Genomic DNA, 27037 nt, shown 5'->3' on the forward strand with positions numbered 1-27037 from the left:
CAGTTAGCTATGTACTTGCAACAAATAGCTGTATGCAAAATACACGGTACAGGTTGGAATGTTATCTTTTCCCCAGCCTTTCTTTAAACGAGGTATAATTTGGTGTAGTAAGTATGTTGTTCTCTGTTTCTTTAAGTACATCATTCTTTATTAGAATTCTGTCCATGTCATGAAGCTTTAGTTCGGTTTTAGGCAGTTACTGCTGGCTTCTCTCCTGACTTAGTCGCTCATCCTGTGAGCTCTTTATTTTAACCTATTTACTTTGTCATTATAATAAATACAGTCTTCTTTTACCAACTTAATCGCCTCCTGAGAATTCTGTTGTATCCCACACTACAAATTGGTACCAGGAGTGGGGTACACGGATTTTCGTTGGAGCATATGGGCTATCGATTGGATTCACTCTATTATGAAGAAATGATCCACGATCTGATGACACCTGAAGAGCTCACCACATTAGCCCAAGAACTTTAGAAGAATGATTATATTCTTGCAAATTTTTTTAAGATCTGTCGCTTGGAATTTATTGCTGCGCGAAATCTCAACCATAACCAGTGAATTTTTCTACATGTATGAGATCGTGCATGTTAAGATCTGACTACCTCGCGTCTGTGACAGTTGGGAATCTCTTGGTGTGCAGCTCGCGCTGTCTTTAACATTTGAAAAAACACACCTTACCTTGATTTCCAGATCCTGTGTACGTGACTGAATGACGAGTGGCGGATGTTCTAGTTCGGAACTCATCAATGCTGTGTGACGTATTGGCACTGTGCGTCATGGGAGCGTATGACGTTTGACGCGCGCTACGCATGTCGGCCGCCATTTTGGTTAAGAAAGAAGTTATCAGTGAGTGGTAATCATCAGGATTCGTCAGTGCGACATCGTTCTTCGGTGATTCGCACACCTATACTTTTATTTAAACAAATATTTATTTATTTTTATGGTGCGATTTTACAATCGATGATTCGCACATCTATGTTCTAGTTTTTGGAAGTTGGAAGCTTCAGTGTGACACAGTGATTCACACACCTATCGTCTTCTCTTACAGTGAGTTAAAAACTTTATGACTTTATGATGTGAGTGTAGACCTAGGAAATAGTGGGTGGTATGTAGTATCTGGCATTGTTGTGTGTTTGGTTTCAAAAATAGTAGCCTATGTTTTAGAGTGGGTGTATCAAAGTTTATATTAGGGCATCAGTGTGTGCAGCAGATTATCATGTGGATGATGTCATGAGTGATGTCATTTGAGATGTCATCAGTGATGTCATAAGTGATGTCACTGACCATGTCATGAGTGATGTAATATGTGACGTCATTTGCAGTGCATTGAGGACACACAAAATATAGTTAGCTCAACTAACTATAACGGGTGAATTTCTCTGGTTTTATATGAGTCAAATGTCTAACTATAAATTAGTTCTTAGTAAATGCTAATTCCTAACTATAACGTCTGTAAAACCTATGGTCTTTTAGTGAATTTCGAAAGTTTTTTAAATGTTAACTTCATATTTTAATATTTATAAAACCTATATTTTTTCTATTTGTTTGTAATATTTTGGAACTCTATTATCCTTTAAAAATGATGTACTGTTTTATATCTTTAAAAAAAAAATTTATATCTTTTTTGTATTGGGAGAAAACTGGAGTCCTGTACCGGTAGTGTACCAAGCTCCATCAGTGCGTGAATCCTATCCACCATATTGTTAAACTCATAAATGATGCGCATTTCGTATCCGACGTGTTTGTGGCACTGGGTCGCGCGTAACATCATATACTTATGAGGTCACGCCATCTGCTACTTTGGTATGCGACAGGTAGGCAGTACCATGCTGCGCATTACGTCATGTACTTATGGGGTCGCGCCCGATGCACGTTGCGTATGCGACGAGTGCACGCTGCCAGGCCCTGTGTTACGTCATAGACGTATGGTGTTGTGCCGGCTACGCCATTCCCTAATTTTTTTTATGTCTCAAAACTATATCTAAATAGCTTCAAAGTGTATGGGAGAACAAGCGATAATCTAAAATATTGTAAACATTTATATATTTCTAACTGTAATAAACTTATATTATGGTAAATATATTTTCTCTAAATCGTGTCGGGTGTGGTCTCCTTGCGCGCTGGGTGTGCGATTGCCATGTGACCTTAAAAAAAAACATTTGATTAGTTCATAACATTTCCCATTGTATCAGTTGGAGAACACCACCCATTTCAGTCATTCTCTCTACAGCATTTGATGAGACACACCTCTTCTGCCTAGAGAGCTTTTTTGAAAACCTTTTGCTATGTACACATATCTCACACTACTCACAACATGCAACCATCAATATTCATGGTCTGTAAAGTAGACTTCCACCTGTGATAGCCATGCACCTAAAAGTTACATAACCAAAGTTTTCCCCACTGCCAGAGGTAACATGGTTGTATATGCTGTCCACAGCACAATGTAATGTGGTACGGCCCAGGGGCAGTATCATGTATAGATAATGAACACACAGACACAGATAGATAGTGGAAGTGGGTACAGGCACGTGCGCTCGACTAATTTTTATTACCAGGGTCACATATCCAGTGACGTCTGTGCTGGATGCATGTGGGGTGAGTGTAAACCAGCCCTCAGGGAATGGTTGCTGCTAGCATCAACTACAACAGTAATCATTAGATCACACACAGAGAGTCAATATTAAAGGGTCCATAGTTTGTGCTGCAGTAAGGTAGGGACAGTAGATGTGAAATAATACACAAAAGATTCTATCGTGAAAGAACCATATCTTGTGGTATACTGAGACACAGGCAGCAGATCTGAAATAATACACAAAAGATTGTATAATAAAGGGTCCATCAGTTCTAGTGCACTCATAAAGCCACATCAAAAGCATTCAGCATGTGCACAGCCAGCTGTCGTAATTTGGCGATGGCCGAGTTAGCGCTTAGCTGTGCTACACGTTTTCCCGCTTAACTTGACTATACTCGGAAACGCCATTTTGTGTGTTACGGCGGCCATCTTAGATCATAAGCGGCCTCGTAGCCATCATGGCCTTTAGTCCGTTGTCCGTGCCATTGACCACTCGAGTTTGCCCAGCAACAGGCTATTTTTAGTACTGGTCAAGCCGTACATGCGCAGTCCCCACTGACCAGTCACCCCTCAGGAATGTGCCGCCAAACTGACCAGCGGGGTTGTAACCCCTCCAATGAGCTGGCCGTGTTCCAAAAGATGACCATATATGTACATAACGCTTTGTAACTTTGTACCGCCTATTGTTTTATTACCTGCAAATTGTATAAAAGAGCGAGTCACACCGATGTTCGGTGTGATACTTCTTGCATTACCGAAGGGTGCTGTAGGAATGTACCACCACCCCATGGGGTCTTAATAAACTTGTTCTTTGAATTTTTCAGTTTCCGTGCCAACAGTTCTTTCGATGTAAATGGGTTATCTTCGGAGCATGTAGGCCTTGGGAACCCGATACTACAAATTGGCGACCACGAAGGGACTCATCGGCGACTCGGATGCCCGAAGGAGAGGTCGTGACGAAGGTTTGTATTGTTAAGTGTACAATGCCTCTGACACCATGGATCACACAAATTATTTTATGTCCAAGTCCTATTTATTGACAATGAACGCTCATGTTTTTTTGGCACATTATTTTACGAAGAATTCAAAGGGGTACACATTGGGTGTGAACAACTCATTTTTGATTATCTCCTTATATCATAAAGCACATTCGACATATATTTACAACGAATAACTTGCTGACTTCTAAATGAATCAACGTGAAAAAAATACACAATACACAGTGATGAAATTAATAAGTTCAAATATCAACAATACACAGTGAAAAAATAGTGAAAAAATAAATGAGTTCATATATCAACATAATCTTATTTGAAATTGATATATCAGGGTCCTACTATGAATCTAAGAAAGGTTATATTGGTATCCCAGGGGTATGTTATCAGTTTATCCCTCAAAGGAATAATTAATTGTCCTGCATCTAGCCAGGGAAAGTAGTTTGTTCCACAAAGGATTTAATGCCTAATTGTGAGATGCATCTCTCACTATATGTCCTGATTATTTAACTGGATCATAGGGCATGCTTTTCTCCTGGCTCTGGAGTTGAGCCTACGCGTTTCGACCTTTGTAAAAATCTTGACAGGGTGGATTGTTTAGACAGGTCTTCATCAGGGCTCGCAGTAGGTGCTGTGGGACATCATGTTACACCCAAGTATAGTAGAGGCGTTACTGCATGTCGTATTTACATGTGATTCGCGGTGGTAATGTATCCCACGGTGATGTGGTGAAGCTGTGCGTCCGCAGTCCAGTGTTACTGGGAAAAGTCTTTATGCTTCTTTAAGAGCGACACGGCGTCATCAATGCGGAACAGTCTCTCCGCGGGGTTGGAGAACGAGGGTGCGTTGCATTCCCGGCGTCTCCTTTCGAGTGCGTGTTGCTTCTCTCTCGGCTCTCGCTGTAATGGCGAAGGTTTGGACACTCGCCATGGACGCGCGCTGCCACTGAGTGACCCGAGTCTTGGCACCCACGGTGTTTCTTCCTTTCCTTCCGATCTGACCTTCCAGGTGGCGCCGGTCTCCGACTGAGTTTTCGATCGTCTGTGTTGCTGGATAAAGTGCTGTTTGGCTGATTCGACTAAAAGACCTTGGCAGTTGGAATCTGGACCTTTGAGGCTTTGGGTAAGATTTGTGACCGGTAAGGTAGTCTGCGGACGCTTACTGAAGTTCTATGATTTGTGATCGGTAAGGTAGTCCTCGGACGCTTACCGAAGTTCCATGACCTATGACTTTGATTTGAGTTAGCTAACATTTGTGAATTTGTGAACTTTGAATATATATGTGTAGTGCACTTCACATAGGCAGGCATGTAGAGATGTTTCTCTAATTTTGTTTTTTTTTTCCTTTGAGCGGCACGTTTGTGCGTAGTACTGTAAGTGCCATTTTATACGGTGTCGCGCTTTCGTGATACTTTTTGAACATGCCTGTTTTGAGCACACTCCGAGGGATGTGCTGTTTTGGAAATGGTACCACAATTAGGTTAGCGGAAGCACAGCCGGCTCCCCCAGAAGGAACACCAAATCGGGAAATGTATATAAAATTTGGCCTTCCACCTATAATGTACAGTAAATTATGGAATAAGTACACTAAATCGGATCCTGAATTGCAATGGCCTCTACATGGGTCGTTCGATTTGCGTAAAGTACAGTTTGTGGAGCAATGTTTGTTTCAACGAAGGTCTAGACAAAACATGTTTGATTGTGTACGAATGTGGGAGAAAGCGGTGCGTGAGCGAATGAAACGTGAAGTTGCCTTGGCGGACAAAGAGCAGCGCAAGGCTGCTCGAGATAAGGCTTTACAGCTTGAGGAAAAAGAGGCTCAGGAAAAGAAAGAGAGGGAGGAACGGGAACGTCAATTGCAAACGACTGGTCAATTTCCTATTCGGCGACCGCTTTATCCTGTCCTTAATAATGAAATTGATGATTTTTCATTGCTAGATCGATCACCGCCTCCGTACGTTTCGCCTACGGCTCCAACTGCAGACTCGGACGAGGACGGACAGGATAAGCCGGGAAAGAAGGGTGTATCTGGTGTCAGGTTTTCTGCGGAGAGATCCGCACATTTACGTAGTTGGGCTCGTAGAGTGAATACGAATTTTGTTTCTCAGTCTGAACTTGTTATTGAAAGGGGTAATTGGACAGAACAAGAATTACTGTATTTTTTGGCTACTTTGGCAAATGAAGCTGTTACCGCATATCGTCAATTTTCAGATACGCTAGAACCTAAGGCTGTGTCAGTTCATCGTGAGAATCTGGATAAAGGTTTATTTGATTTTGCAGATGTCGATGCCTTTTACAAGCAACTGATCCAGCTGCGAGATGAGACTGCCAGATTGCGGGAGGAGCGGAAAAAGAATAAGGAGTCCGGGCCGGAGTCTAGTGTGCAATCTAAGGAGTGTTCTCTCCGGGGTTCAGATAAGAGTTCTGCGATGCATGTTATGCCTATGCGTGAAGCCGCACCTTTGTATGTTCCACCAAAAGGGGAAGGTACAGATGATGATAAAATGTCAAAGGATGCGAAGGGGTACTTTATATATAACTGGGTGTATACGCCTTGGAATAGAGCGGATGTTATGGCGTTGAAAAATTCTTTACCTGACCTTCGTAAAAATCCGGCAGCGTTCTATGAAGGGGTGGAAAGGGCTATTTCGTCTTGTGTGATGACTCTTGTTGACATAGACCTGTTTTTTGGGTTAATACTTCCGCCTGACATGTGGAGACAAATTTGTAAAAATAATGATGAAACAATACTTGGGGGTACATGGAAAGAAATAAATGCAGCTGATTTAGACAGGGAACCGGCATGTAAGCCTTGCCAGTTGATTTTAGACCTCCCGGCAGCTATTTTAATTAAGTTAAAAACGCTCGTACCTTCTAAAAAGATCGATTGGACTATGTTAGCCTCGTGCAAACAAAAGCCAGATGAAACGGTTTCAGATTTCTTTACACGCTTCGAAGAGGCGTTTCATGATTACAGTGGTCAATCTTTAACTGACGATACAGGTCGGCATCTGTTTGTAGATAAGTATGTGGCTAATCTCCTGCCGGAGATTGCAAAGCGATTGAAATCGAGTGAAAGTTCCTGGGCCACGGCGACCCCTGCGTCTTTGTTGACTATGGCTCAGTATTATGAGCGGCAGGAGTTGGAGGCTAAAGAAAGTGTTGATAAAAAAGCGAAAGAATTGAAAACGAAGGTAATGTTGGCACAGGTTCGTGGAACGCAAGGTAGAGGGAATGAAAGAGGTAGACGAGGTGGAGGAAATACGTCGTATGGTCGTACGGATATAGCAGAGGATCAATGTGCTTATTGTAAAGAGTTTGGGCATTGGGCTGAGGATTGTCCGGTACTTCGTGAACAACGTAGCCAGCGTGGTCGAGGATGTGGTAGGTTGCGGGGCGGTTATACGGGGGCGAGAGGTGGTGGAGGTGATCGTGGAAGGGCTGAGGAGAGGGGCCGTGGCCAGGATGAACGAAATACTTTTGATAGGCGAAACCAATATCAGATATCAGAGGGTGAGAATGTGGAGCACCAGGATTATGTGCATGCATAGGACTGCGTAGGATGGGGTACGGAACCAATTGAAGTGCCGGTAGATCAGGAGGGTCCATATGTAACAGCGGGTATTTTGGGTTCTACTGATCAATTCCTAGTTGACACCGGAGCTACTCGTAGCGCTTTGTCAAAGAAATTGGTTCCGAGGGCTCCCCTGTCTGGCGAAATGATAACATGTGTAGGGTTCGATGGCACACCCTCCCCTAGCCCATTGTCAAAACCCCTTGCACTCTGTCTTGACAAATTTTTTAGTTTTGGTCAATTTTTGCTATTGCCCTATACACCAGATAATATCCTGGGCATTGATTTGCTTAAATATTTTCGAGCAACGATACGGTGCGCTCCTGAGGGAGTGCGGGTCATCCTGAATGACAATTACCCTGACCCAAATAGGTTTTATACTATACTAGACGTTCCAGCTTTGGACTCTCTCCCGCATACGCTATGGGCAACATCAGACACGGATGTGGGGGAGATGCGTATTCCACCTATTCATATAACTGTTAAGGAGGGGGCCTCTCTGCCACGGGTGCCACAGTATAAGATTTCGAGGGAAGGTGAAATTGCCCTGACTCATATTGTTCAGGATTTGATAACTGCAGGAGTGGTGGAGGAGGTTCCTTATAATGTTTGTAACAGCCCTATTCTTCCGATCCTTAAGAGGGATACTGATGACAAAGTCTATCGGTTTATTATTGACTTGAGAGAAATTAACAAAATTGTCATTCCCCAATACCCGGTGGTGTCCGACATTACGACCTTGCTCACACTGGTACCACCAACGGCAACGACCTTCAGTGTAATCGACTTGAAAAATGCTTTCTTTTCCATCCCTGTCCATCCCGATAGCAGATATCTGTTTGGCTTTACGTTAAATAATAAATCGTATAGATTTTGTCGTGTTCCTCAAGGTTACACTGAGAGCCCGAGTATCTACAGCCAGGCTTTGAAAAGACAACTTGATTCCTTTGAGTTACAATCGGGGGTTGTCCTTATCCAATATGTGGATGACCTTCTGCTTGCTGCAGATTCTTATGCACAATGTGAGGAGAGTACGATTGCGCTGCTTTCTTTTCTGGCACAGAATAATCACAAGGTTTCTAAGAAAAAGCTACAATACTGTAGACCCAAGGTGACCTACCTCGGTCATCTTTTGTCTAAGGAGGGGCGTGCATTAACATCAGATCGAATTCAGGTGATTTTAGATACACCAGTCCCCCGCACACAGAGAGATGTACGCGCCTTCATAGGGTTAACGTCCTTTTGTAGGCAGTGGATCATGGGGTTTTCGCACATTATAAAACCCTTGCTAGCGTTACTGTCCAAAGCTACGCCAATGCCCCTTGAATGGACAGATGAATGTCAAAATGCTTTTGAACAATTGAGACAGGCCCTTTGCTCTGCCCCTGTACTAGGTACACCAGATTACACGAAGATTTTCACATTGTACGAACACGAGAAAGATGGGTGCGCGTTATCAGTGTTAGTGCAGACACACGGGGACAAGCAGAGGCCATGTGCGTATTTTTCTGCCATCCTTGATCCTGTAGCACGAGGGTTACCTGGGTGTTTTCGAGCAGTGGCAGCAACAGCAGTAGCGATACGGCAGAGTGAGGGAATAGTGTTATCGCACAAATTGTTGGTGTTAGTTCCCCACGCAGTAGATGCCCTGCTGAATCAAACAAAGACCCAATATCTCACGAGTGCACGGTTAACAGGATATGAGATTACACTGTTGGCGCCACATATCACACTGAAAAGATGTGCTACCCTGAACCCTGCCACTTTATTGCCCTATCCGGTCGAGGAGGGTCAGGAAGAAAAACATCATGACTGTGTTTTCCTGACCGAGGAACAGACAAAGGGTCGTGTTGACTTACAGGATATGCCACTTCCAGATGTGGATGGGGAACTGTGGGTTGATGGATCATGTTTGAGGCTGCCAGATGGCACGACTTCCGCAGCCTATGCGATCACGACACTTAAGACAGTGGTGGAAACAGCTAGAATACCACAGAAATCGGCTCAAGCAGCGGAGCTGATAGCTTTGACAAGAGCCTGCGAATTGAGTGCTGGCCTATGTGTGAACATATACACAGACAGCCGGTACGCCTTCGGAGTAGCACATGACTTCGGTCTACTCTGGAGAGAGCGTGGGTTTTTGACTTCTCATGGAGTACACATTATGCACGGAGAATTGGTGCGTGATCTCCTAAATGGGTTGCTTTGTCCAAAGAAAGTAGCGATAATAAAATGCAGCGCCCATAAAAAGATCACCGATGAAGTGGGTCAGGGAAATGCCTTTGCGGACAGCATAGCGAGACAAACGGCTATGTCCCGAACTGACTACCCCATGTACGTGACAAAATCCCAAGCTGAGCGATGGAATGATGCTAGGGCGGAGATATTAGATATTCAGAAATCAGCTACTGAATCAGAACTTGCGGATTGGGCAGCAGATGGGGTGCTAGATGATGAAGGGTGTTGGAGAAGCAAGGACATGGAGAAATGGAAATTGCCTGCAGCTTACTTGCAAGCGATGGTCCAGATGACACATGGGTTGGCGCACGTGGGGGCTCTTGCAATCACTCGACTGTTAACACGAGTTTGGGAGCATCCCGAGATTGCTAATAGTGCCAAGAGAGTAGTGCAGACCTGCCTGATATGTTTGCAGCACAATCCTGCTAAGGGGACCCATACTCCGAAAGGAGGGTTCGTTCCACCTTCTGCACCATTTGAGGTACTTCAAATGGATTACATCCAGCTTGAGCGCTGCAATAACCTTAAGTATGTCTTAGTGGTGGTGTGTGCTTTTAGCAAATGGGTTGAGGCCTTCCCCACGAAAGATAATACAGCTTTGACAACAGCTAAGGTTTTGCTCAAGGAGTATTTTCCTCGCTTCGGAGTTTGCAAATTTTTATGGAGCGAAAATGGGCCTCATTTTGTCGGGAAAATTGTGGAGTATGTGCTGAAGGGGTTAGGGATCCAGCAGAAGTTTCATGCTGTGTTCCACCCTCAGTCGGCAGGTCTTGTCGAGCGGTATAATGCCACGTTGAAACTAAAACTGGCTAAGATTGTGGCGTCCACGTCATTGAAATGGCTGGATGCCTTACCGCTAGCATTGCTCTCTCTCAGATCAGTGCCCCACTCTCGAACAGGCCTCACACCATATGAAGTGGTGTTTGGAAGGCCTATGAATATTTGGGGGGTGCTTAAGCCGCGATTGATACATGATGCGCCTTGTATAATGATGAACGATTATTTGGCACGATTAACAAATGATTTGCTTTCTATTCATCAGCAGGTTCGAGAAGCGCTCCCTGACCACTCTACTGGAGAAGGGCATGATCTTCGCCCTGGTGACCACGTCATGATCAGATCGTTTGAGAGGGCAAACAGCTTGGAACCAAGGTGGAGAGGCCCCGAGCAGGTCCTCCTGGCGACTCGAACAGCTGTACGAGTGACCAATAGGAAGCGGTGGATACATTCAACACACTGCCGTCGCGTCTCTCCTGATCTGGTGAATCCTGCGGTATTGACCGACTTTCAAGAGATTTTGGAGAAAGAAAAGAGCCCAGCTGTGACATCGGCCGAAGTTGAGGGAGCCTTCCCGGACCACACTGCTTCTGGAAGAGAGCACTATAATCTGCGGCCACGATAGGAAGATTTTTGGTTTTCGAGACTGGTTGGTTACCGCTCTGGGGTTTGTGAAACGGAAGCCGGGAATCTCAAGGGGGGGGGGATCAGTTCTGCCAAGAGTAGCGACACCCGTCTTGACCCGGAGAAGAAAACAACGGCTACCTCGGAGCTCAGCACCGTATTTTTCTTTTTTTAGGTGTAATACACACATATGTACATTTGAGAATTTGTGAACTTTCTGAACTATTTAAGACTTTGAAAGATAATTGAACTATGGCGTCTTCTGCATCACGGGACAAAAGAATACTTGGTGCCATCCTCTTCGTCTTAACAATTGTGGTAATAGCAGTGATAGCTTGGGTAGTTGAACTTGTGGTGCCTGCACGTGAACATTTGCTGCCGACTACCCCGGCTCCATCGGAACATTTTCATTTCACTTTGCCTTACCATGAAGAACGGCACCGACAGACTTATTTGAACAATAGCTTTATTCAAATCCTGCATCATACGCATAACATGACAAACACGTCTAATTGCTGGGTGTGTGGGATGTTGCCCGGGCACCAGAAGAAAGGGGGCACTCCACTCATTCCACTCCCGTTCTCACATAATGGATCCTGTAATGCCTGGTATACTCTCCTCTTCACTTTGAGATGGCCAACAAAAGGGGGGGTGCTTTTCCGTTTGAATAAAGTATGTTACCATGACCGGGATGGGTATCCACGAGCTGAGGGTACTCGATTTGAATGGGAGGAGTACCGCCCCGATAATGTGTCTGCCCCACGTGTTTACAGCAATCAACGCAACATTAATGTCTCTAGCTCACATGTTATTAATGTTATTGCCACTAAAGCTGATTTGTGTATACGCAATAAAGGTGCAATATCGGTTGGGAAAAGCGAATGCAATACTACACTCACGTTTGACAGCCCGAATGGCATATCGTTTGTAGCATCTCGTAATACGTATTTTATTTGTGGAACGAAGGGTTATCATCAGCTCCCGTTGGGATGGTTAGGCACTTGCTATGTATCTTTTGTACTACCCCCTGTATTTATTGCCCCACCAATGTATCATAATGACTATATTCTGTATCATGATTTCGTGCTGAATCGTGCTAAACGTGCTGTTGTTCTGGACGACATCGACCAGACGGACACTGCTTTGCAACAGTATGTGGACTTCAATTTGGGACTGTTTTCCTTTGTTGGGGCTGCTTTGAATAGTCGAAAGATACGACGACTGACCCGTGTAGTTGAGGCTGTAGCAAGTGATACTGCCATCGCATTAGGGAATATTACTGAAGAACTTCAGATTTCTAGGATTGTTACGCTCCAGAACCGAATGGTTCTAGATGTAGTTGTAGCTGACCGTGGGGGGGCATGTAGAATCATCGGAAGCAGCTGTTGTGTATATGTACCTGACAATTCACCATCTGTTTATGATGCCATTTCGAAATTGCATAAGATAGCTGCTGAAATACACCCGGATAATGGAACTTGGACTCTTTCAGGGTGGTTCTGGTCAATGCTTACCACTTGGGGTTGGAAATTGCTAACAATTCTATGCATTATTGTGGGGATACTGTTTGGTGTATGCTTATGTATTCAATGTGGCCCTGCTTTATGTTCTATGTGCTTATCGGCTTGCATACCATCAAGACGAGCTCTTGCCCATGATAAAATGATGCTTCATAAAGAAGTAACCCAAATAATGCTAATCGATATTGAAGATGAACACCCTGATTATGTTCACTATGAGGTAGCTTCGGCTAAACGCTAAAAGGGTCGTCTGTCGTAATTTGGCGATGGCCGAGTTAGCGCTTAGCTGTGCTACACGTTTTCCCGCTTAACTTGACTATACTTGGAAACGCCATTTTGTGTGTTACGGCGGCCATCTTAGATCATAAGCGGCCTCGTGGCCAGCATGGCCTTTAGTCCGTTGTCCGTGCCATTGACCACTCGAGTTTGCCCAGCAACAGGCTATTTTTAGTACTGGTCAAGCCGTACATGCGCAGTCCCCACTGACCAGTCACCCCTCAGGAATGTGCCGCCAAACTGACCAGCGGGGTTGTAACCCCTCCAATGAGCTGGCCGTGTTCCAAAAGATGACCATATATGTACATAACGCTTTGTAACTTTGTACCGCCTATTGTTTTATTACCTGCAAATTGTATAAAAGAGCGAGTCACACCGATGTTCGGTGTGATACTTCTTGCATTACCGAAGGGTGCTGTAGGAATGTACCACCACCCCATGGGGTCTTAATAAACTTGTTCTTTGAATTTTTCAGTTTCCGTGCCAACAGTTCTTTCGATGTAAATGGGTTATCTTCGGAGCATGTAGGCCTTGGGAACCCGATACTACACAGCGATGATGTGTGCTGTGGGCAGGCCGTACTAGGAGCAATGTCTGTTGCCTACAGGACTGCATCATCCACAATAGTGACTCAATCTGAATTGTGATCACTGCTGTCTGCAGTGTAGGCCAGAGAGAGCGGTCAGCATGGGCCCACAGCCACGTGGCGTTGACTTGAGCTGCCCAGTTTGTAATACACAAAGCAACAAAAAGTGTGTGCGGAACCTGCGATGATGCATATGCGTGGTGCGGACAGAGAGCACTGGAGCAATGTCTTTTGCTTACAGGACTGCGTCATCTACATTAGCGACTCGATCTGAATTGTGAACACTGCTGTCTGCAGTGTAAATTGAAGGCAGTAGTCAGCACAGACATCCATGAAAAATTGTTCTCACTTCCTTTTCACAAAATACAACAACATAAATTACAAAAAACTCTGCAATAAATAAGTCAAAACAAAGCAAATTGCGATCTCTGCTGACCACAGTGTAGACTGTTATTCAGTGTTATTTTTCACTACCACGAAGAATTTGGTCATTGTAGTAAACCTATAACTCATCTAAAAAAAGTTCTTCAAGCAAGTATACTAAAAAGATATTGTGTACATTTCAATAGACGTTGTAGTTAGTTGCCTACTGGATTCTGTAATTAACCAATCACCACCCAATCAGAATTGTGAGCCCTGCTGACCGCAGTGTAGGCTAGATGCAGTGGTCATTAACGCCTCACAGTCACGTGCCGTTTGATTCGGAAGCATGGAGTTGGTTGCACCTGATCGGAGGGGGTACACAGAAATCATCACAGACTTTAACTTCTGACATCCTCAATCATAGAATCAAGACTCCGTTTCACTGTTAGGACCTGCTGTACCGCGGTGTAGTCCAGCGACTGCAGTCGGCCAAACCCAATATTCATGTGCAGCAGTTAGCTACGGAAGCACAAAGTGTGATGAACCTCAACGGTGGAAGTTGTATGAAAACTAAGCAGCAGGTAATACCAGACATCATCCATTGTGGGATCAATACACCGTTCTACTGTTGGGACCTAGAGTTGGTTGCACCTGGTCGAAGGGAATACCTTCATTTCCACTCTGGGTGCTGTGTGCTTGTGTTCTGGTAGCCAGCGCTGATTTCAGGAGCCTTCCGAGCTCACAGACCTCGGCCAAGGAGCTTCTGCTGGCACGTGGTGGGCCCTCTTTCACATATGGCGCTGTTGAAAGGTGAACTGTGGGGCATATGTGCGTCACAGCAGCCATGACAGTTTCTGGGTACCAGCAGGCTGAGAGCATCATTCATGCATCCACCTTCGATCATGGGGTCAGCCTTGTGGCGGTGTAAGCTGCGTAGACCTGGCAGACACGTTTGGCATTCCGGAAGAGAACCACACCCAGAGAAACGTGCCTTTTATTCGTACCCCTAAGCTAGCCTTGTGTACATCGAGCCAGCCCACTACGCTAAAGATTTAGGGGGGAGGGGGCACGTACAGGCTATGTTTTCATAATCTTCCCTACTGACTGTATTATAATGGTTGTGTCCACTGTCCACTTCACTCAATAGACCATCAGTGTATGTTGACATGTACATGTCTGTGCTCTGCATACTCAAGTCTGTTATGTTATGTTATGATGGTGATTTATATAGCGCACGGCTACTCGGGCAGAGTGTCCCGGTGCTGTACAGATCTGTAGAGGGAGTCAGAGCACACCGAAGCACACTAAAGGCCGAAAAGCCAGGTCTTAAGGCTTTTCCTGAAAGACAGGAGATTGTCTGTTCTTCTCATTGAAAGGGGGCGCTTATTCCAAAGCTGCGGGGCACGAGCCCTGTAAGAGCGACCTCCAATGCGTGCATGCTTTACAGCTGTGACGACAGCCAGGGCTTGAGTGGCTGAACGTAAAGATCTAGAAGGATGATAAAACTGAACATGTTTCCTAAGATAGACTGCACCAGTACCATGCAAGGATTTAAAAGTCAAGGTCAAAGTCTTGAAGATGATACGCTTCCTCACCGGGAGCCAGTGGAGTGAATCGAGGAGGGTCGAGGTGTGGGACCTGCGGCTCAGGCCAAAAATGGCCCTCGCGGCAGAGTTCTGTACAGTCTGTAAGTGAGCCAGGAGGTACTCTGGGTGACACATCCCCTCAACACTTTGGATTGTTTACTTTTGAAATCGAGAATCACTTGCCACCTTTGCACATAGTTTGAACCCATCTCTCCCAGCATTTTGCATTGTGTGGCAGAGGTACCATGCCATGTTTGGTTTGTGTACATAGCTAGCCTCATTTCCGACAGTACGTAGTATTGTTGTGCCTGCTAGGTGTACATGTTGTTTGTCATGTTGTATGTGATTATATAAGGTAACACGTTTATTCACGACCAGTGGTTTCTTCCATTTACATATTGCTGTTTTAAAGAGGATACAGACGTTTTCCTCACAGGTGAAAAGTGCGAGAAAAATAGCAGTCATTCATTACTATGCAATAATGTCCAACTGCACGACGCTTCTAAGCTTACAGCCCCCAATCTTGCGTGCTTTTAACCAACATTCACACAGCTTTCTAACAGCAGTTATCAGCTTGTTAATAATAAGGACTGCTACGGAATGTGAGCTGGCATAATTTATGTCCTTACTGTTTCAAACTGAGTAACTTCATGTGGCAATGTCCATTCCCACCCACACCAAGTAACTCCAAAAGTTCAACTTGGCCTTCAACACCTACTTTGAAAACAGATTTCATTTACACTGAGCAAATTGAAATCGCTTTCATTTCAAACAGAAGTGTACCTCACTACTGCAAAAGAAAATTGTTGACTGCAAATAGCACAAACTTCAAGTAAAATACAGTCCCTTTTAAATACAAACCTCCCATTACACTTTGTGAATTGTTACACAATTTTCAACATATCTGATACTCAAGCTCTGGCACACTTTTTTAACACTGTCTCCTCCGGCCTTGTCACAGGCTTTCAAACAGTTTTTTGTATAATACCAGACTTCATTATTCGATCATCTCTGTAATAACAGGAACAGTGCCCATAATTCTCGCTCTCTTTGCAGCCATCCTACTACTATTTTTGGTTGTAAAAAATATGGCTGCGCTCCCTGTGGTAACAAGCATGTCCGACAGAATACACCACTATGTGAAGCTACATCAATACCGTGAAAAAATGGAATAACTTTCCGGCTGCCTGCTACTACCTATTATCAGAGCCAGCTACAACATGACATTTATTCACACATATGCAATCTGCATGCAACCATCTTTTTATTGCAAAACGTTCCCATTCGACTGGCGAATGGATCTATGCCTTGCCAAAAACCCAACAATCGCTCCCGATATCCAGCAGGTAATGGAGTATCTTGAAAACCATGAACTTGATTGTTCCAGCAGTGGAGCAATGGCAGATCTAACGCAAAAAGGTATTCTGGCGAAATGGGATTTCTGCGCAGCAGCAATAGATCTCCTGCATCGTGCGACTTTTGACAACATTGCAGATTGCCTGCCAATTCAAATTTCCACTCCAACATTCGAGGAACATTGCTGTACCTTCGAGGATATGAATTGGATCGCTTCGCTTTTCTCACATGATGGCAACAATCGCCTCTTGGAACATTACGCATCCCAAGCTGCTGAAGAACTTCCGGACTGCAATCTCCAAGACTTGTAAGAAATTCACGTTATTCTTGGAGAGATTTTTTCCAACTTTTTTGACTTTTTCCTATACATTTGTTTAATACACTTCAATTGAACTATTTTCATATAATAACTTTCTAAGTATGCTCAGGCATTTGAACTCTGTTTTCATTATTGCCCCTAACGTCTACAGCCTAACCAGGGAAGGGTGATGTATGGCCTATGAAAATACGCTATTTACTTGCTAAATTAGCCTAAACCCGACATCCATTTTGAAACCATGTCTATTCTTTGTGCACACGTCTCTCGGCCTGCCTGTTATCCACAAAGCCCTTTCACACAAATTAGCTCATTCTCAGCCTCTGCTCACTAGCTGGCGATCAAGATAAAAAAACACAACATTGTTTAGGAACTAGTCGGCACAGTATAGTAATCGTATCCAACCTTTATTTTCATTATAGAATTTAGTCATTCATGTCTAATAACTATTGTTTATGTCACATGGAAATGTAACATGTAATGTGGAATTCACTGATGCAGGAGCTTAGGTTTGAATACAGCAGAAGCGGTTGGAGTTTGCCTTAGCTCGATGCCTTAGCTCTTGCACAAGAATGTTTTTCTTAAAGGGCTGAAGACAATAATGTATGGTTTGATGAGAAGGGTAACAAATGTGCTCCTGAGAAGCGTAATGTTTGTGTTCCTCCTCAAAGTTCCGATGTGGGTAGAACTATTACCAATTTTGTCACGCACCAGATTGAATTTACTGTAGAAGAGATTGCTGACTGTTCTGCTGTTGATAAGTTTGTCTTACAAAAAAGGACTACCAGGGTACCTAAGAAGTTTGATGATTACATTTTGCAATATTTTTTTTTTTTGTTTTCCTAAAGGATTCATGTGGTAATCGTATCCTACCTTTATTTTCATTATAGAATTTTGAGTCATTCATGTCTAATAGGTATTGTTTATGTCACATGGAACTGTAACATTTAATGTGGAATTCACTGATGCAGGAGCTTACATTTGAATACAGCAGAAGCGGTTGGAGTTTGCCTCGGCTGGATGCCTTAGCTCTTACACCAGTCGGTCCATTAATGGCACTTAAATAAAGACACTTTTTATATAACTTGCAAACTCCATCGCTTTATTACACACAGCCACTTTCTTAGACACATCTGATTCCACCATTTGTCTTCTGTGGCATTGCAACATTCTGCATTATATACTTCATGATTATTTCTTTATTCGTGTTTGCTAAAACACTGCATTCAAGTCTTCAGCCCGGTAGGGGTGAGTAGTTTGCTTCTTACTCCCTGTATAGTATAAATGTATACTAACACTACTTACACAGGTATACTACAGCGGCCAGTATCCTACAGCACGCACAGCACATCACTTTACAGCAATCAGCTCACGGCTTAGGTTCACAGTTTCATCCCCGAGTCTTCAGACCGGTAGGAGTGAGTAGTTTGCTTCCCACTCCCAATATAGTCCAAATGCATACTAACACCACCTGCACAGCTATGCTACAGCAGCCAGTATGCTACAGCACACCAGTTTACAGCAATCAGCTCACGGTTTAGGCACACATTTCATCCTCGAGTGTACCAGCACCTCACATAAGCATCATCTCACTCTGGGCAAAACAGCACTTTCACACCAGTAGGGGTGAATACTTCGCTTCACACTCCCTGCAGAGCACGGCCTAACCACCCAACAGAGCTCACAGCGCTCATTCCCTCCTCTTTACTACTTTTTACGCCCTTTTATCCCCTTACTCGCTTCAACAGAATCACAAAATGGATGCCAACACTTCATAGTTGCAACCGTTCGCAGCCAATAACCAGCAAGCCTCAGCCAATCAGATGGCAGAATTCCCAAATATCGATATCTGTAAATTTAGATATGTCTCCTAAACTACTGATGAAATTTACACCAAATAAACAAAAGTGTGCTTTCTAGACCAAGACCCTTCTCCCTGCCAAATTTGGGGCAATTCCGTTCACCCGTTCAACCTGTAGCCTTGTCTAAAGTTTCCTGTGAAAATTGCTTAGAGAAAACACGTTTTCTCAGCCCCCCCTTGACAAATCACCCCCAAACTTTTAACATAGGAGCTGATATGGACAAAGAAATAGTTTGGAAAATGTCATCAAGATTTATCAAACAACACCAAAGTTATAAGCAAAACAAAAATGTTCTTCCTATGGAAACTTGGTCCTAACTATACCTACCTACGTGCGACCGTCCCATATTTAATGAGAGAGCATTTGCTTATAGTGGGGTTTGTACAGGGCAACTAGTTAAAGGACAGCAGGGCTTGCGCTAAGATGATAGTCAAAAATATAGCTGTTGGAGGAGTAGATCACAGATGTGACCTGATGGATTTGAAAAATCTGCAAAGAGGCAAAAGCATTTTGTGATGTGCCGAAAAACATTTTGATTTTAGAGAAAGGGTCTCATTTTATTCCTGGATTCTGTTTGAGAGGAAAGATTTAAAACTGTAAGTGTATGCAAACTCTTCTATCACACTAGGTTATCAGCCTAGTAACCAGAATTACTTAGTTTACAGTACCATTGGCAATGTATAGCTGTAGAAGGATCTATGTGCAGTCCGGGCCCTTATTCGCATCCATGAATTCTTTTTTTCTTTTGTTTCTTAATGTTGATTTCATACCCCAACGTGGTGTGAACCTCAACTAGAAATCCCCGAGGAGAGCTGTTTCCAGATAACCAGGTAATTTTGAAACCACTGTTTCAAGAATAATTATTTTGGGAGATTGACCATAGAGCAGACACTAATATGCCAGAGTCCTTAGAGCAGTGATCAATTTCTTAAGGTACTGGGCATACAAGGGTATGTTTTGGTTTCTGAGTAGAACCCCTTGTACTGGCGAAGCATTAGCCATTTTTCTGGTGATAGCACTTATGAAGGTATATACATATATATCCAGCTACATCTCCTTTCACACTTTGACTGTATGCTTGCCTTTGAGTCTGAACAGTGCACCACTGCCTTTTGCCTATGCGTTTGCTATACAAATACTACAAACGTACATACATGATAGATTACCAACTTTTTAAATAGTTTTTGGGGTATTGGAGCATGTGGAAACAAGATTCAGTTTATTATATTTATTTTTGTAACCACTTGAATAGTGCACCTGTAGTACGCTGCTAGAGAAGCTTGTAGATCCTGAGAGTGAGATATCTGTTCTACATGAAGAGGAGTTATAGTCCGATTTCTGTTAATCTCATTTGCATTATTTGGATAAAGTGTCAGTTTTGGTGATGCTAGGCCAAATGTAGACCCTTGTTTTGTGTATAACTGATTTGAAGCCACAATCACAGGTATGCAACACACAATCATTAGTTCAGTGGAAAGGTGCAACTCAGTTCTTTGAATAACTGTTAAGCGCCGTGTCTCATTCTATCAAGAATCTAAGCTATATCAATTAAATATTTGTTGTGACCTGCTTTTGCAGGGTTAAATATCTTTTTAATCAGGAATTCATTATAGGCAGGACCGAAGTTGAGGCTTGGTGTAGCTGAGTCATTATGGGATATCATCCAGCTGTTAGTTGTTAGGACCTTCTTGTGGGAGTTACCGACAGAGAAGCTGAAACCCTGTAATCATATTGGACCACACCTATTTGTTAGGTATGGGCCTGTCCTTGAACAGAAAGTGAAGCCTGACATAAATGAAAACATTCTTTGTATGATTGAGGATCAATTAAAGTACACCTTTTTAAAAAGTAAGTCTGATCCTCAGTTTTAACAAAGAATACGTGTAACCCAGAAAACAGTTACCTTCTCCAGCACACACTACTATTTGTAAGAGTTCTGTTCTTTACTTTTCATTTATTTTATGCACGGCAACTAGTTATGGCATGTTACATGCCCATATATTCGTATTTTAAAACCCTTCACTTTCGTGTGCATAATTAGCCGTCTTTGAACTGTTGATATCACCGCTATTTACTATGCTGCACCTTGCAAGATATTATTATACTGTACTTTAGTTGCATGACTCTTCACCTATTTTCTGCACGGCACTCATTTATGGCCTGTGACACTTATATGCTTATACCCTTATCCTTTTTATAGCTGTTCGTGAACCGTGTCGCTTATTAAACCTGTACATTTTGCCATTTTCCCTCAGCACTTGTAAACTCCTTATTTAAAGTACTGCTTTCTACGCCTATTAGCACATTGTATCAATGCCGACATCGCCTTTCTATGGAGAGTTTCTGCTGCACTACTCTACGACAATGTAGAGCTTTTAGAATGTATTTATTCACACTGTCAGCCATTTGTATTAGTCTGACTTCCTATAATAACCAATTATCGTGAGACTTAGCCATGTGTTTTCATTTTGCACTTTATATTACTACCTATTACTGCACAATATATTACCTTTCTCAATAAATAAGTCGCAACACTTTTACAGAGTTTCTTTAAATTATATTGCACAACAGCTCAAAAATCTAAAAGTTACTTAATAAATATATTAATAATCACATAGGTGAAACCGAATGCATTTACCCATGCCTGTTTTAAATCTGGTTTGACAGTGCAGTTGCCTGCAAGTGCTTGTTTTTATTTTGGATTTCCTCATGTGTGCATTTTTCTCTTCTCTCTGAGTTAGGTTGGGCAAACATTTAGGGCCAGATGTAGGTAGGCTTTTACCGGTCGGTAACGGCCGAAATCGGCCGTTACCGACCGGTAAAAACCTTTTCCAATAGAAAGCTTATTTACCGATTCAGTAAATTCCGAATCGGTAAATGTTGATTCGGTATTTACCGAATCGGTAAATACCGATTCGGTAAATACCGATTCAACATTTACCGATTCAGAATTTACCGAAACGGTAAATTAGATGTAGAAGGCACTTAAAAGAGTGCTTCTGGCCTTTAAGAATTAGTTATTTACCACCAACTATTAGTTGGTGGTAAATAAAGAATTCCTATGTAAATGCATTAATGTGCATTTACACCTGTGCCATGTGACAGACATACATGCCCTTAGGGCATGGAGGTATGCCATATGGTACACCAGCACTAATCAGGGGTGCAACAGGGTGTCAAAATGACACCCTGCCACCCTTGACTTTTTCCGAATTTTACCGAATCGGTAATTACCAATTCGGTAATTGACATTCATTCCTATGGGCCTCCAGGCCCATAGGAATCAATGGCAAATACCAATTCTGTAATTACCGATTCTGTAAATACCGAATCTTACCGATTTGGTATTTTTTACCAAATTGTTATCTACATAGAAGTTACCGATTCTAAAATACCGAATCAGTAAAATTCAGTATTTTAGAATCGGTAATTTCCTATTACCTACATCTAGCCCTTAGTCTAATGTGGGCTTTATATTACTAGTACTCTTATAGTAATCCTTTTGCTGACCTAATCACTCTTTGCTGAGCAACACTGGTTAACAGAAAATTACATAGCCATGTTTTGATGAATTGAGAGAGGGGCAAAATAAAAAGAAACAAATCTTACATCTGCAATGGGTAGAATGGACAAACCGGGTGGGAGTAAGGTCTATTTGCTAAAAGTAGCTCCCCAAAGGGAGTGTTTCTAACCAGAATTGTACATACTTAGGGGTTGGTTCATAAAGATTTTGCTGTGATTTGCTCATGCAGTTCTCCTAGCTGACACATGGATTTCATTTATTCATCACAAATCTTTGTCAACTAAGCGCTATGTCTATAGGTTAAAACCAAACATTGGGACTTATTCACAAAGAGTTTGCAGTATGTAGATGTGACTTAAGCTTGTAATAACCCAGGTCTACTTTTAATTTCCAGGAGTCAACCAGATTTTCACAACAATAATATGTCCTTAGTGATGTTCTGATTATATTTCTGACTATTGGTGGCATATCAAGTTTTGTTCTTAAATTCTACAGGGATAAGGAAATGGGAGTGCGAAGAGTGTTTTAGTGGGTATGAGAGTGTTGGTAGATGAAAAACCCTAAACCATTGCTCTTTGCTCTGTAAAGAGGGCTTGTAACCACCTTTTATTGGGCGACACTAAGAGGGGATATAATAGAGTAGCCACCAGATGATTTTTTTAACTTACCTATCGCAATGCATTGTTAATTGGAAATCTGATGGATATAGTACCTGAAAAAGTGAACGCCCTAATTGATTTAGTAATCAATTTAAAATAGCTTACATTAATTATTGTAGGTCTATTTTTCCAGCTGCTTTTATCCATTAGTTTTCAGTTTTCTATGTTGATATTAAACTTCTCGATGACACAGTGTGTCAAATAAGACCAGCAAATGGTGTAAGGAAGTGTCAGTGTGGGTCAGAAGAACTGTGTCTTTCATATATAACACAGGAATTGTAGAGTTACCCAATAAATGGACATCTGAGGCATCTTTACATAGAAAGCTGCCATACAGCAGAAAGGTTATCAGTGTGCAAAAATCTAAGGAATACCTCTATAGGTGGCTTGATATCAGTACTTAATTTGAGCCCTTTGCTTTCTGGTGCTCAGCACCGGCACATAATTGGTTTCCGGTGCTCGGCACCTAACTGTCAACACCTTACTTAGAACAGTCCACCGCTTAGTGTCGCTGCTCATCTAATGTAGAGATGAGCAGAACAACAGTAGTATAAGACTACAATATACATTAAAATTGCTAATACCTGCCTCCCCAGCCATTCCTTTAGCTTTGGGGACCTGGAATAATCTGAACTGTCACATTTACATGCGAGAGAGATGGTTAGTAGTTGTTTTGGCAGCGGTGACAAGGGCGATGGGTGGTGCAAGCTGCAGTGGCCTCCTGGTCAGAGCCCTGGCACTTAATATTTTGCAGATTAAACGCTGCCTAAAACACCTCAAAATCAATAGGATGTCAGTAAAGAGAAAATATACTGTCATGATACAAGCCACTCCGAATCACAGAGCAGCATGATGGTGATAACGTTGTTCTCCAGTGGGCTAATAACAAAATTGAATAGGGTTTCCATCAAGAAATATCTGAAAGGAGCTAGACCTAAACAGCCAGTGGATGAAGGAAAGGGAAACACCTCTTTGTATTCTGTTTTTGCGTATCGCCTGAATTCGGAATGACAGATAAAGCTGTCTGCAGGCCAGTCCTAGAAGCATTATAAAATGTAATAAAAAATAAGGGCTTTGAGGTCTAGACAACAGTTTGTTTAAAAACTGTAAAAACGCAATATCTAACCATCACTAATAGGACACGGATCAAAACAAGGACACTCTGGATCAGAGTTAATTTAACTGTACATGAATGTTGTTTTTAGGCACAATGTTGAGATCTCGGGGTCACCTTTTACAGAAGGATAAGAAAAAAATATGCTTGTAATATAATGGGCAGCAGCAATAAGAACCAAGCATAACTGGAAGAGATTTTCGATCCAACATTGTTTAATCACTAGACAAAGAGAAACTTGTTTTGTTCTCCTCGGGGAGGGGGGGGCAGAGGGAATGGGGGGGGGGGTCAAGGGCATTTCAGAGTTAGGGCTTTTGCACTCCCTGAAATCAGCATTATAAAGTCATCGGGCTGCACTGTTTCAGGGCTCGCTTTAGGGCAATGCAACAGGTGCGGCCGCAAAAGTCGCTGACCATTGGAGGGGCCGCTAACCTCAGGGGCGGCGCTGTATTTATCAATAACTTATGATTGGAGAGATGAGGGGCACTTTTTTCTGGTGGTAGTGAGAGAATCTGAATAAGGTTTAGGGGTGACAAAAAGGATTGTCGCACCGGGCACCACTAGCGCTAAAGCCGGCCCTGCTCAGTTTGTGGTAGCAGACTGATAAGGTTTATGTTCGGTGAAATTGAAATCAAAGAAAAAACTCAGAAGCTCACACTTCTGTCCTTGAAGAAGACGTAAAGAAAGCCTTTTTCATACTCAGCAAAAACCGTGCAGAAAATACTGTAGATTAAGGACAATAATAAAAAAAGAAACCACTAACGGGCAGTCTGTTTGTCAAGGCTTTCCGATTAAGCGGTTCCATTCCTTGTGAACCAAACTCAATAAAATGTCATAGGGTGAGATTAATTATCAATTCAAAGGGCAGCATACAATGTTTCTCAACAGTCCTCCTTCTCTAGCCTTCTGTTCGATATTTATATGCTCCTGTATACTTTAATGTTATCAGGTCTGTCACACTTACGTCAATGGAACACAAATTCACTTCAAATGAACGAGGGGTCTAGACCAATAATATGGGACGCTTAGACCACACACATCCCTGGACGAAAACAATTCAACATAGTGAAAACAGAAATCACTATTCTAGGAGAGCCATTCCTCGCCTCACTTCCTTCAAGTTACCCTCAAAATGGTGAGCCCCTGCGCATATAGCAATGCATCTGGGTGCATTTGTTTATACAGAAGTGTGATTGCACTACAAAGGAGCATCATTGTCAAGGATGTCAATTTCTGCTTGCCCGTGCATTGGGAAATCTTCCCTTTCCTAAATAACCAGATACCATAATCTCAATTACGAGCCACATGCAAAATATAATACCCTTTGCTGCATAAATAAATATTAATTGTGCAAGGAGAACCTGCATGATTATGAGCTTATTGCGCTCAATTTTTATTTAGCACATGCCTGACTGATACATAATGGTATAAAACTCATATAACTAGTGGGTGAAATTTGAAATGGATACAAAGTAATTGTTATGCATCTGAATGACAACAATTTTCTTGTGACTTACTAAGAGGATTGAACTTCAGTAGTAAGACAGGAGTACTACAAGAGTAAGTCACATCTACTCACAGCAAACTCTTTGTGCGTAAGATTCTAAACATTTTCAGAAGAGTGACCTTAAGATGGATAGGCCAGTACAGTGTACCTGAGTATAGCCAATTACATCTCCGTTTTCATCCTGTAGATTAAAATTAATTACTGGTCCTTGAACATCCAAACTCTTGAACTGTTGACTGCCATAAATGCGGAGTACAGGTGTTCCATTAGCATACTGTAAAGCAGACAGGACTTTGTAGGCATAGCAACCCAATGAAAATGTGTGCTCCTGGATGTTCCTCATTCCACCTGTGTGAGAAAGCAATGTTTTACAAAATAAGTATCATGCAGTTTAGTTTTGAAATGTTCCATGACAAAACTGCACCCAGTGACTCACATCTAGCAACACCTGCAGCAATGAGATAACACAGAAGACATACAGCCATGAGCATATATACACATAAACATAGAGTACAAGCCCTTCCGGACTAAGACCTAAAAAAGCCTAGCTCCTCCAGGTGAAATGTTTGGCCAGGACAACACCAAGTGGAAGAATGGTATGCCAGTGGTAGGAGTAGCACAGCCTCCATAAACAGAAAACTTGTTCCATTGCCAGGGTAAGAAGCACAAAATATCACGTCAGCATTGGCAGCAAATCTCTGTTCCCTCTAGCTCATAGTTTCTCTGAACTACACACATGCTTTTGTGGCATTTTTTCAACATACCTCAGGGAATAAGAGTCAGGCATGTCAAGTGTAGGCCTCATTCCAGTACAACGTGTTAGAAAACGGAACACACACTCCGCACAACCTCAACATGGCATGCAGCAGTAATATTCCTTAGCAGTTTAAAAACAGTACTAAATTTCAGTAATATGAATTATTTCCCTCCTTGTGTGTCCACCCGTCCAATGTAAATGCCTTTACTGATCTACCTGAAAGGGTACCAAATTTGGGGGTAATATTTAAAAATATACTGAGGTTTGGATTACAGGGTGAAATTATGTTTTTTGGGTAACTGAAGGTGGTGAGATCAGTGGAGGTGGAGTAAGAATTTGGGAGTACACCCCTTCAATGTACTATCAGTAACCATATGTAAAGGAACTTGATGTGAAGGTAATGCGGTTCAAATATCTCAGCACAATCGTGTCTCATTCGGTGAGAATCACCTTGACTCGCACCAGGGGCATAAATAGACCCAAACTTTGGGGGGGGGGGCACTACCTGGTCAGCCAATAGATCCCTCACTAGCAGTTCACACACTTAGGTGGAACTTTTCTTACAACCAATACAAAGCAATAGAGTCATAAATTGTGCTTTTTAGTTATATTGGTGAAATAGAATACTTATTATAACAGATATGTTTTACTATCTTTATAGAGACTATGGAGAGAGCTATTTAGTAAGGGAAATGAGTGATTTGACAACTAAAAAACAGCTTCTTCAGATTTCAATTCAAACACTTTAGAAAATGTTTTTGCAAAGTACTTCTAGACAACGAACATTTTTCCAAATTTCCCGAAAGTTCTGTCTGTGAAATGACAATGAG

The 27037-nt window shown here is 42.5% G+C and overlaps 1 protein-coding gene across 1 annotated transcript in view; it reads right to left on the reverse strand.

The window, feature by feature from the left end:
- Window positions 1–27037, reverse strand: part of LOC147723040 (molybdenum cofactor sulfurase-like) — a 577064-nt gene that overhangs the window by 195782 nt on the left and 354245 nt on the right. The window contains exon 6 of the mRNA XM_086965413.1: window positions 25599–25798. Within this exon, the coding sequence (XP_086821539.1) occupies window positions 25599–25798 (200 nt within the window). The remainder of the gene's footprint in view (window positions 1–25598; window positions 25799–27037) is intronic.

This window comes from Lissotriton vulgaris, chromosome 4_1 (genome assembly GCF_964263255.1).
Source record: "Lissotriton vulgaris chromosome 4_1, aLisVul1.2, whole genome shotgun sequence".
NCBI classification, from domain to species: Eukaryota; Metazoa; Chordata; class Amphibia; order Caudata; family Salamandridae; genus Lissotriton; species Lissotriton vulgaris.